General features: G+C 35.9%; 1 protein-coding gene across 3 annotated transcripts in view; it reads right to left on the reverse strand.

Annotated features, from left to right (window-relative positions):
• igsf9a (immunoglobulin superfamily, member 9a) overlaps nucleotides 1-12,458 on the reverse strand; it is a 93,037-nt gene that overhangs the window by 51,034 nt on the left and 29,545 nt on the right. For all 3 annotated transcript variants that reach the window (XM_047372602.1, XM_047372603.1, XM_047372601.1), the window contains exons 4-5: nucleotides 8,685-8,831; nucleotides 42-190 (exon numbers count right to left, since the gene is read on the reverse strand). In XM_047372602.1, coding sequence (XP_047228558.1) covers nucleotides 42-190; nucleotides 8,685-8,831 — 296 coding nt within the window. The remainder of the gene's footprint in view (nucleotides 1-41; nucleotides 191-8,684; nucleotides 8,832-12,458) is intronic.

Here is a 12,458-nt window from a genome sequence, read left to right on the forward strand (position 1 = left end):
TAAGAAAGTTCAGTAATCCATTGCTTTTTACTGTTGCGGACCTGATAATTTGCCCTGGGGATGACCCTGCCATCTTTTAGCCAGGTGATGGTTGGTGTAGGGTTGCCATTAGCAGCGCAGTCAAGAGACAGGCGACTTCCCACCAGGGCCTGGACAGAAGGGGGCAGAGCCTTAGAGAATGTTGGCGGGGCTGTAAAAAAGACAAACATGCCAAAAATTGAGATTTCCTTTTCACAAGATGATAATCAATGGACTTTTAAACAGACTTAAAATACTGGCAAAACATTATGACAATAGAAGTAAATAACACTGATCATCATCACACCAGTTAGTGGGTGGGATATATTAGACACCTTCAAATTATTGAATAAATTGTAAAATAATCACATATAATAACAAAAAGAAAAAAGAAAATTAAGAAATGTTGACATTAAATTGTTTGCACAAGTATTTATTAAATTAAGACTTGCAAATGTTTATGGATATTTATGTTTATTATTGTTAAATATTGTATAATTCATGCATAATTATTATCTAACTACACAATTTATAATTAATTTATTTAGTCAGGTAAATGTATCGACTCCATAGATTTACACTGTTTATATTTTAACCGAGATATGTGTTAATGTTTGCACATCCTCTGGCCAGGAGAAATCAGTGCGCAACCAATATATTTATTTATGACTGGAGTAACAGCATAATAAACAAAATTCAAGTAAAATGTTGAATTCCTTGACAAGGTCAGAGAAAGGTTCACCAGTATAATGGGTTTTCCAAAAAAGTGCAGCAATTCTTTTTTTTTTTTTTACAGATTTCTTGTTTTTGCTTTACTGTCATAATCCAATGTTTCAATTCATCAAATTAGTTTTCTAATAATGAATTTATTTCTTAAGAGAAAAACTATCTGTGTCGTCAAGCTTTTGCGAAATGTGGAGGGAGTTTAGCCATCTCTTTTTTGCTGAATTGTTTTAAATCAGTCACATTGGAGGGTTTTTAATACCACATCCTGTTTAAGGTCATACCACAGCATTTAAATTGCATTTAAGGCTGGACTTTGACTGAGCCACTTTAAATCTTTATTTCGATTTTTTCTTGGCTGTTGTGCTTCCGATCATTGTCAGTATAATTTGATTCAGTTCATTTTATTTATAAAGCATCAACTCACAAGTTTCCTCTGAAGGCCCTTTTTCTTTCTATACAGAAATAATAATTAAATGAAATCCAGACATGTAGGCTGGTGTGGTCCAAACCTATTGCACCGTGGGCCAAAATTGCTAAGACGAAAGTACTCAGGGGCCTTTTTTTTTTTTTTTCAAACAAAGTAAATAATGATAATGATTTATATATTTTTTTAATTACCTGTTCAGTGACATTTTAATGAAACGAAGTTTCATTAAACAAAGTAGAAAAGAACAAATATTTTGGGTCCGAAAAGGGTCTCAGATGTTTGCCCTAAGAAAAGAATGGTGTAGTCTCTTTTCGGTACAAATGTTTTCTGTTTTGTTGGTCCAGAAAATCTTTTAGAAACTAAAACTTTTTGAAAACTTTTGCTTTATTTAGCCAAGTTTATTGAATGTGTGTGTGCGCAAATCTGCTTTGGATAAAAAGTTGCTGGATGTATGTGGCCCTTTTAATATGAAATTAAATTAAAAACCAAAACATGAATAATCAAATAAGAATCCTTTGTACCTAAAATGTTCCATTTAAGAAGATATAAATTATGAGATTTGAAAAGCTCATAAAAACGTTCTATCTGCATCAGCTCCATTTGTTGGTGGGCTAAATTTGATTCTTAAACTGCAGGCAGGGGCCACAAAAAATTATTCCAAAGGACCGCAAATGACCCCCGGGCTGCACTTTGAGTACTCCTGATGTAGACATAATCAGATTCAAATACATTCCAATTCAATACTAGTTATAATACAACAGAGTGAAGTTCGGTTCATCACAGCCATTTGTGAAAAACGTTACTGTTCTAAGGAGGTCCAGCCAGTTGTATTGAGTCTTTAACTTTGCAGTAATCCCTCATACTGAGCAAGCACATGTTGGCAGTGGAAAGGAACAACTCCCTTTGTCCTGCTTCATAACCCAACTGCACTGATATTCTCCTTCAGGATTTTCTGGTGAAGAGTAAGGCATCCAGGTCTTGAAGCAGCAAATCAATGCTATACCACCACACTACTATTATTTTTGGCAGTAGGTATGATGTTCTTTTACTGAAAAACTGGGTTTGTTTTAGACCAAATGTAAAGGGAGGACATCTTCCAAAAAGTTTCATTTTGTCCTGCGATTCCACAGAAATTTCTTAAGGGATCCTTAAGATGAGGTTTGCAGATGTAGATGTTGTTCTCGGTTATTCTGTGATCTTCTTGATGGGTCGTCGATGAGCTCTCGGAGTTCCCAGAAGCAGCAGGAATGGCAAGATGGGAAAGTTCATAAAGGCTCCATGTTTTCTCTATACTAATATTAGCTCCCTCTGTTGTTAATGGAGTCTCAAAGCCTTAAAAACTCCTTGTAACCCTTTCCAGAGTGTTTATGTCATTAACAAAGTTTCTCATCTTTTTAAAATTTTCTATAGATCAGAACATAATGTGTATTTGTAGGATCTATTAGCCTCCTCAATGTCACCAAACAGGTTCTGTTTGAATGATTTCTCTATCCTAAAGGTCTGGCAATAATCTGGCCTGGATGTGGTTCAAAAGATTGAACTTTACAGTCAAAATAATTTGGTTAATTCATGTAACATGGGGGGCATTTACTTTTTCACAAAGGCCAGTTTGGCTTCGATTGCCATTTTCCCTTAGTGAATTAAATCAATATTTTAAAACTGTATATTTTGTCAGGTAAGGTTTGTCTAATATTAAAATTTGATCATTTGGAATATTTAGATGTTACAAAAAGCAAAAGCAAAATAGATTGGTATGGGGCAAATACTAAATGGCAAGTGTATCAATAATAATACAAAAAAGTCTGTTAATGTAATCCAGTAAACAGAAATATTTGACTATCACTTCTTCTATCAGGTTTTAAAGATTAAGTCTGTCAACACTTCAGACATTAATGCAAGTCTCGCATCTTTTCCATGTCTCTAAATCATAAATTGTTTTCTTGCATCGGAAATAGACAAGTCTTTGAGTTAGGATTTAAAGGAACACTCTGCTGACTTCTCAATTCTTTTGTTTTGTTTCCAAAGGCACTGGCGATCTTATATGAAGAGGCATAGAGCAAAAAGCAGGTGAAGATCATACCTGGAGGGTATGTCACAGAGGGCCTCGAGTGCAGAGTCAGAATCTATTATCATTCCCATCTCTAACCCGACTACGGCTCGCAAAGACTGCCTCGCTTCACTTTGATCTGAGGCGCGCTGATAATTTCTTCTGTTCGCTTGTGTGTGCAATGATAGTAAAAGGTTTTCCAAAACACAGATAAACTTCAAAGCACATGCACACAAAAAGATAATGATCCATATTTCATACATAGATTTAATATTTAAACCCATCAACAGGCATAACTCTATGCAGTGAGCCATTATTTTACCCCAAAGTGCAAAGCCAGAGATTATTAAAGTTATCCATGTCACCTGATTCGTATAGAAACTTTACTCACATCTAACTTCTTTAAACAGCAGTTAAAAGAAGTTGGAAGTTTAAAGAGGTGTTTTTAGATTGTTTATAGCATCTGTCATGATATGATGCTCTGGAAGGCAAAAAAAACAAACAAGATAAGTTGAGATATTATGGAGGATTCACATTTTTAAAGCAGAAACCATCTAATGAGGCTATAAAACATTCTTTTGATATTTTAAGTTATAAATAAATAAAATTTGGACTTTGATGTGTTTAAAAAATAAAAAACTGTGAAACTGGATCAAAACAATGTACTTGTGAAGTGAAGCAGAGGGCCCCTCATCCGAAGGAGAAAAATCACTGTTGATATCTTCTGCTAAAATGTTTTCCCTTAGGTCAATACCACTCATTATAAAAAAAAAAAAAAACAACTAAAGAATTACGTTTAGGTGTGTAAGCAATCACCTGGGGACTTGGTGTAATCCTGTCAAGTGAAACAGCAGTTTAGGTTTTTATTTGAATTCTGGATTAATTAGCTTTTCTGCCACAGCAGCGCCACTGTTGACCAGCACTCTCAAGGTCAGGAATGTTCTGTTTCTGACTGGATAAGACAAACTATCTGCAACATGATGCAAGTTTTTACCAGGCAACTAGACTAGCATCTTAATGTGAAGGGGTTTGGTTGTATGCTCATTTAAGACATGTTTTCATTTTAAACCTAAAAACTCTCAAGAGTCCTTTATGTTTTACCAGAGGGCAGAGAAAAAAACATGAAAATTCTGCCCTATAATAAAAACAGCATCATGCTGTTATATCTAATTTATGCAAGCATGCAAAAACCATGCAGTTTATTGTTTATGCCTTTTTCCTTCTGTAATATACAACTGTTTGTTGAAGGAATTTTTATTTTTGTGACTATTGTCAATAATGCAATTAATGCGATATTCTCAGCACAATCAAAGAATATGGTTTCTAAAATGGCAATAAAGCTTCTACAAAGACAACGCGTCGTGAATTTGTTGAATTATTATAGAAGCAGGTTTGAAATACTTAATATACCTAAACTAGCATTCAATGGAATAAAAAATTTGGACTTTTGGATTAAGGTATACAGATACTCTTACAACCAAAAAGCCACTTTCCTAATTGAACCAAATTAGGCATAATAAAAGCTTTTGCATTGCCCTTGCTTTATCATGATCGCACATGTTATAAAGAAGCCTTTTGGATGGAAGGTGGAATGTCTTCAAAAGACAAGAGAAGTCCAGTTGTCTTCTACTAAAGCACTTATAGGAGCTTTGGTTAGCATATTATCTGTAATTAACATTAGTTAACATTCTAGTTTTAGATGTAATGCTTACTTGAGCATGGAAGCTAAGCAATCAGCACAAAAAATAAATCAGATATTAGCTTTATGCCAGATGCTAATCTTGGCGTATTAAAAATGTAAGTTTATTAGCTAATGAAACCTTATAAGCTGCTGTTAGTATAGCTAATGTTATGATATTTGCAATTACTAGCATGATAACTAACAGTAGATAATGTTATCTAATAATAGCTAACAGGTTAATGTGGCCATTTTTTTATGTTAGCATTTTAGCTGATAAGCTGCTGTTGGCACAGTAGTTAGTTGATGCTAGCTAACATGCTAGTGGTAGTCAACATCTTAATATTAGCACTGTCCTTAAAGATAACACTTTAGCCCATTAAAGCAAATAAGCTTGCTGTTAGCATAGCAGATAGTGTTAGCTACTGTTACCTAAAATAATATGTAGCAGCATTTTAGCTAATGTTGGCATATTCTAACCTTAACATGGTAGGAACAAGAATAAGATATGCTTTTGACAGCTAAAATGTTGATGTTATTTGTGAAAGCTATAAGTTGAGTTAATGACAAAAAATTGGTTTCAATTAGCATAGCAATTACTGTTATGTTAGCTGATTTGCTATTTGTACTATGCTAGATGATGATGATAATAATAATAACAATAATATTATTGTTGTTGTTATTATTATTATTACTATTATTTAGTGCAGTGCTGAGCTGAGCTGCCTGTTTTAATACCAAGAGGTAAAACTAATGCCTAGTTAGAAATTGTAGGGTTAGCAATCAGAAAGCATTAAATCCATTTTACATACAACACTAAGAACTAGTTTGTGCCACTGATTTTGGTGGTTGTAAGTTAGAGCAACAAACATGTTAGTTAGAAAACTGCATCGAAGTTCAATATCCAGCCTGAGTCTAGCTTTGCTTAATCAAATGTGTCAAAAGTTAAAAGGAAGTAATGTGTCATAATTTATTGCTTGAGGCTGGCATGCAGAGAAAATGCAACCCTCTGGATTTAACTTTCTTCATTAAATAGACTTAAATAAGTCTTAGTGTTGTATTCTGTGTTCATTTAGAGTTGGATTATTTTTGAAAATATCTTCCACTTTACATCCAGACATAAAGTATCAAAAAAGACAACTGTGTGGGTGATTCTATAATTCAATGTACTTTTGGTATTTCAAAAGATACAGGAAAAAACTTATTTCTAACAAATATTAGATATTTTATTGAAAACATGTTCAACTTTAATGAAGCAGTATATGTTAAATGTTGCCCTCACACTTTTCTTACCTTTTTTTCAGGGAAACCATAGACAAAGTGCAGAAAAAACAATAACTTTTTACAGGCTAAATAACTTTTATTTCATCATATAAACTGTTCTAATACACCAATACTTCAAACTTAAGATTTCTTTACAAAACAATACATTAGAAAATGAAATAAATTATTAATTACTCATAGAATTGTTTGTATATGAGCAAAGATGTTCTATTAAAATTCACTGAATACCAGCCTTTTTTTAGAAAACAAATTGTGCTACATTATAATACATGCCAGAATACAATATGTTACACATAAAAAAGCATGTGTTTCTCAGATTTCCCCATTAAGTTGATTTAATTACTCTTAATTACTTTTGTCCAGGTCCCCTAAAAAGGTCCTTAAAACTTCTTATATCTGCAGGTGGTGACTCAGGATCTCAAAATATGAGAAGAATATGACCTGGTAAATTGTTATTTAAAAAATAGGTTTTGTCCGATAAAAGCTTTGAAATAATCTACAATTGTAACTATAAAAACTGATTGTTGATGTGCCAAACCTTCAATGTATTATGATAAATTATGATGCAAACCTCATAAGTATTATTCAATATTATTCAAGTGGAATGGTTACAAGTTTTAAAGGGGTCTCAGTCTCTTGGATGTTGCGATAGACCTCACTGTCAGGGTTTGGACTTTGTGTTTAGTCACTTTTTATGTTTATATTTAGTATTTTGGTAGTTGTGGTTAGTTTGGTTACTTCCTCTCACTCCTGATTGTTTATTTCCCCCCTAGTGTTGTCATCCTCCTCATTCATTGCTCCTTTGGTTATTGTTGCTTTCTTAGTTTTGACTTAGTATGGTTTTCTCTGTATTGTTATCATTATTATTATTATTTATTGTAGTGCTCTGGTTTCCTTGTATTTCCTAGTTCAGTTACCCATTTAGTATCTTTGTGTTTATTTATGGTTTGGTATTTGTCATCTTTTATATTCTACTAGGTTACTAGTCTTATTTTCTCTGTGTTAGTTCCTTTCCTAGTTGTAGTCCTTTCTCGTTTAGTTCCTCTAGTTTAGCTTTATTCTCCAGCCCCTCTGGTTAGGTTGTGTTTACTTATTGTTTATATTTTGTTTGTTTACATTCTAGTCTTCATGTTCTCTGCTTCCCTTCCAGTCTATTCAGTCAGTGTGCTTTAGGTTTGTTTACTTTTGTAGTCAGGGTTTCTTTATGGTGTTGCTAGTTCTTAGGTTGTTGTGTTCCCTCCGTTTTCTCAGTTTCCTTTAGTTCATGTTTATTCTTGATTTTTATGCTTAATTTATCTTGGTCTATAGTTTCTATTAGGTCTGCTCACTGTTGTGGTAATTAGTCCCTTTCCTCATGCTTAGTTTTATTAGGTTCACCTGCTCACTCTGCCTCCCTGCCTCCTTGTCTCACCTGTTCTTAGTTTCTTTGATTACCTGCCTTTGTTCTCCCTCAGTATATTAGTTGGTTTTGTTTCATTGTCCTTTGCTGGTTCCTCTCGTTGCACAACTTGGGTCTACCCTCTACTGCCATGTGTACCATATTCCTGTAGATGTAAGTTTTGGATCTCTGGTTTACTTGCAGTGATTTTGTTATGCTTGTAACTTTGAATAAAGCTGACAATTAATCGAAATACTGCTGCCAAGCTCTTGTCTGCGCTTCGTTCCACCCCAAAACCTCACCGTAACACTCACAAGTTAAGAGACTTTTGAGTATTTCTTCAGATGATGAGGTGTACAGAGTGAAAAGCAATGCTGTGAGTACAGCCCCTTTACTGATAACCACCTGGTCAGACAGTAAAAGAGGTGTAAAATAGCCTCTTCAAGTCCAACTACATGGGAGTAAGAAAACTGTAGTGGGTCTTGGAAGGTGCTGGTTTGCTAACTCAGGTGGGTCAACAGGATTCTCTGCAGGACTTGTGGATAAAGTGTTTTAGGACTTAGGACAAGGTTGGATGTCTTCCACAGCACTACAACCTTCTCCTGGACCATGCTAAGGTTAAATAGATGTTGGTGATTCCTTCACAAATGGTCCACTCAGTCTTTAAGACTCCTGGTTTTTCCATTTTTCCTAGATCAAAGTAGGTATTAGAACTCAGAAATAGGTTGTAAAATGCCTTTATCTTGGCTCCTGAGAAAATTTTCATAAATGTAAGATCTTCATCAGTTTTAATAGTTTTTTAACATTTAAGTTTAAATTTAGTGTGTAAATTTATCAGTTGTTTTCTTTCGTTTGTGTGTTTCTTTTGCTTCATAAGAAGTGTAATTCTTGTTTCCAGATCTTGTTGAATTTTTTTAACAATAATCTTTAGTTGAAGTGTCAGGTTTAGTGCTAATTTTAAATGCATCTAAAATCCTAAGAATTCAAAATAAATCTCCTGATTCTTCTGTTTTATGTGATAGTTATCAGTCAGTGGAAAGGTAATGAATTCATCGTTCAGATTCACTTTGATATATTACCAAGACAGATTGCTTTATGAACATTAATCCAGTGTAACGTAGCTCACCAGTCACAGAAAGCAGAGTCCAGTTGCTGCTCTGCACTTCATCTGCAGGGTTGTCCAAGAGAAGTATTCGACAGTTGTATAAGCCCTGGTCATCCAACTGCAGGCGCTCCAGCCTCAGGGTTGTGGTACTCACCAGAGATACTCGCCCTGCAGAAACAGAGCAGAGGTAAGGGGAAGATGGAACAAACATGCCATTAACCATCCACAGTCTTCACTTGTCATCTTTCAACTCAGAGGTGCTTCAAACTTTTCATCTGTGACACTTCATTTGTGGATAAAACAAAAGGGAGTTCTTGCAGTGTTGCCTGAAAATTGCATGCACAAACAGACACACAATGAACGCTGCACACATGCGCACACAAACTTAGAAATCGGATCTCCTGGTTGCCAGGTGACGGCTCCCTCGAGCCAGCGCCGCTTGTAACATCATCCCTTTATCTTTCCAAGGCTGCAGACTAACTGTCCATGTAGATTTCACACCTTAACCAACAGACCCAACAGAAAAACTCAAAGAAAACAGTGTTAAAGAACATGAAAACCTCTCTGCACCTTCTCAGAAATAAAATAAAATGTGAAAGCATCAAACAGACTGCAGTATGGCTCTGTACCACAGGGGAGCCACTGTTGTGATGGTAATTATTAACAGATTCACTGGATGTGAGTGAGACTGGCAGCGAGGGACTGGACTCACAGCAAAAAAGATCCAGGAAGTTGGAGCCAGGTATGCTTCCAGAGATAACACACCCTGTTTATTTTTTTCTAGTTGCCAAAGGGAACTAAATCCGCAGGGGGGAAAACAGAAGTGGGTGCGAAAGTGGAGCAAAACATACATCAGCATAAACTCAGGGGATTAACTCGTTTCAAAATCTTACCCTTTGACCCCCTCTAGTTTTTTTTTCCCTCTTTATCTCCACTGAATTCATGTGATATAGGTCACTAGGCACTGTGCAGGAGAGGTTGTGCTGAGGCAGAAATGCTGCCTGAACAACGTTGAATTTCATCAGGGAAAATGGACTGGAGTGGTGGAGAGGAAAGCGGAAGAGCATGACCTAATGGCACTGCTTCTAAGATAAAAAAAAAATCTATGATTGCAAAAGATCTGAGTGACGTTAGTCGCAGAGAAGATATGTGGTGCACAGAAACATTCGTCATCATCACTTTGTTAATGAAAACTGTGGAACTATTGAATCATTTATACGGTTTTCAGGATTCTGGGTAAAGTCATCCCTTCACCATTTCATACCAACTCTAGTTTATTTTCTGTTGTAGTTAAGTATTTTCATAAATTGCACTGGCTCTCAGAAGTTTCTTTATTTTTATTCCACCAATAAGATGACAATTCAATTTAAAAAACAAAAAAACTGCTAAAATAAAAAAAAGTTGAGATAACCTGGTTGCATAAATGTGTATGCACTTAAAATAATATTCTTTGATTCAATATCAGCATTCGGCCTGCTTTCATAATCTGCATCCCACATCTTGACTTGAAAATATCGGCCCACTCCCATGCAAATATCCAGATTTATCAGACTATGAGGATATCTCTTGTCTACAAACTTCTTCAAGTGGCCCTACAGATTTTCTGTCAGATTTAGCCCTGGACACTGGCTAGGCCATTCCAAAACTTTCTCTTAGAGAAATTTGCATCTCATTAAGTCATTCTTTGGTTGATTTGGAAGTAGTGTTGTTGCCAAGACCATCTCACCTGGAAGTCAAGACCAGAACCAGTCAATCCCAAGACCAACAGCAAAACAATGTGGGAGCATTTTTCAAGAACACTGTTGTCATCATAATAATATAGTTATTGCTGCAAACTGGTTGCACTGGTTTTTCAGTTACTGCAGGTGCAGTGCAACATTTCAGTGAACCCAGACTGGTATTTAAACAGTCAATCTAAAAAGCTGATTTCAAGGTAAACAGACAATTTAGAGTGCATATATCCTGCTACAGGTTAACTGATTTAGTATTAGCTGCAGGCAGAGTGAGAGGAGGAGACAGGTGGAGGTGGAGGACTTAACTCAGCGTTCTTTCTTGTACAGCCAGAAAAACATCAGTACATCTTCACCAGAGATGTCTCTTCATCTTGTTTTCTCATCATCTTATCCTCAACACGTAGGAGCACAGATGACATCAATAACATTTAAAAAGTAAAAAAAAACTTTTGTGGTTGCATTTGAATGCAGCCATGAGTTTCATGTTACGTTTCAGTGAAGAACAAATGTGTTGCAGGTGTGGTCTTGACGAGTCTTAAGAAAATAAATCCTGAGTCCAGCACACCTTAAGACTGAGACAAGACTGAGTAAAACAAGACAAGACTTTCTGACAAGACCAAGACTTTGTACAAGTAGTCTCAAGACCGGTCTAGACTTGGACATATGTTTTTTTAGCATTACTCAGTGTGATTCTAAAAGATTGCGGGTAGGTTTTGGATAAAAACTGCTATTTAATACCGTTCATGCTATCATCCTCTCTGACAGAAACCTCAGGTTCATCTGAAGAAAAGTAATCCTTGAGCATGATGATGCCACCACTGTGTTTTACACAGGGCATGTCTTCTGCTGAGGTGCAATGTTGTTAAAAAAATACTTCAAATCATCAATCATTTAGGCAGGTATAAACCTCCCCTAGCAAATACATGGCAAGGCAATTTTATTTGTAATGCACATTTAAGCTACAAGCCAATTAAAAGTGCTTTACATGATTATAAAAAAACATTAAAAAGTACATTGCAGTGGCATGATAAAAACGTAAAGAAACGTTGGACTACAGACTGAAAATAAGGACCTCAACTTTTTGTAAAATCGTAAAACTAAACAAACCCCCCCTAAAAAATGTAAATCTTTAACCCATTCATTGATGCACTCAGTGCTTTTTGTTTTATATTTTTTACCATAAAATCAAACATCCCTAACTGTCAAGCATGGTGGTGGAAGCCTGATGATTTGGGCTTGTTTTGCAACCACAGGACCTGGGCACCTTGAAGTCATTGAGATACCATAAATTCCACTCTATACTAGTGCTCTAGAGTCAAATTTGAGGCCATCTGTCCAACAGCTGAAACTTGGACGAAACTGGGTCATCAACAGGAATCAAGGTGAAGCAGTGGCCCAGTCAATTTCCAGATCTTAACCTGATTGAAATGCTGTGGGGGGTGCTTAAGAGAGTTGTGAAGAAAGACAAATCTGGGAAATTTGATGTCCTGAAGGAACGCTGAATGGAAGAGTGGGTCAAAGTACCAACTGCTAACCACCTTTACCTGATATATCTGTTAAAGGTGCGTCTTCAAGCTGTTGGATAGAGGGGTGTGCTTTTGTTTTCCCATTACCACAACAGCAATGAATACCTTTACCAATGACTATTTACCTGGGAGAGTAAAGCCTGTGTGTACATGGGAAGCAACATTTAGTGAGCCGTCAGATCACAAATCACAAATGTAGTAAAATGAGATGGATTAGTTGTGCATTACTGATGTAAACAAAACAACACCATTTCCATTTTTTTTTTTTTTTTGGCTAAATATTCACTTTTTTTCTCCATGCTGATCTGTTCGCACACAGAACCCACGACCAAAAGAAGGAGCTATGTAGGTTTTTCAAACGCCCAAGCCGAACAATGCCCTTTCTCAGCACAATTCAACCACACAACAATGCTCACCACACACACAATCACACAATACATTTATTTGACAAACTGCCTCTGACTAAAGGCCCCCTGAAGGCTCTGTCCCTTAATACACTTTCAGGTGACAATGAAACACAAAACCATTCAGTTCCG

The sequence above is a fragment of the Girardinichthys multiradiatus genome, chromosome 8, assembly GCF_021462225.1.
Source record: "Girardinichthys multiradiatus isolate DD_20200921_A chromosome 8, DD_fGirMul_XY1, whole genome shotgun sequence".
NCBI classification, from domain to species: Eukaryota; Metazoa; Chordata; class Actinopteri; order Cyprinodontiformes; family Goodeidae; genus Girardinichthys; species Girardinichthys multiradiatus.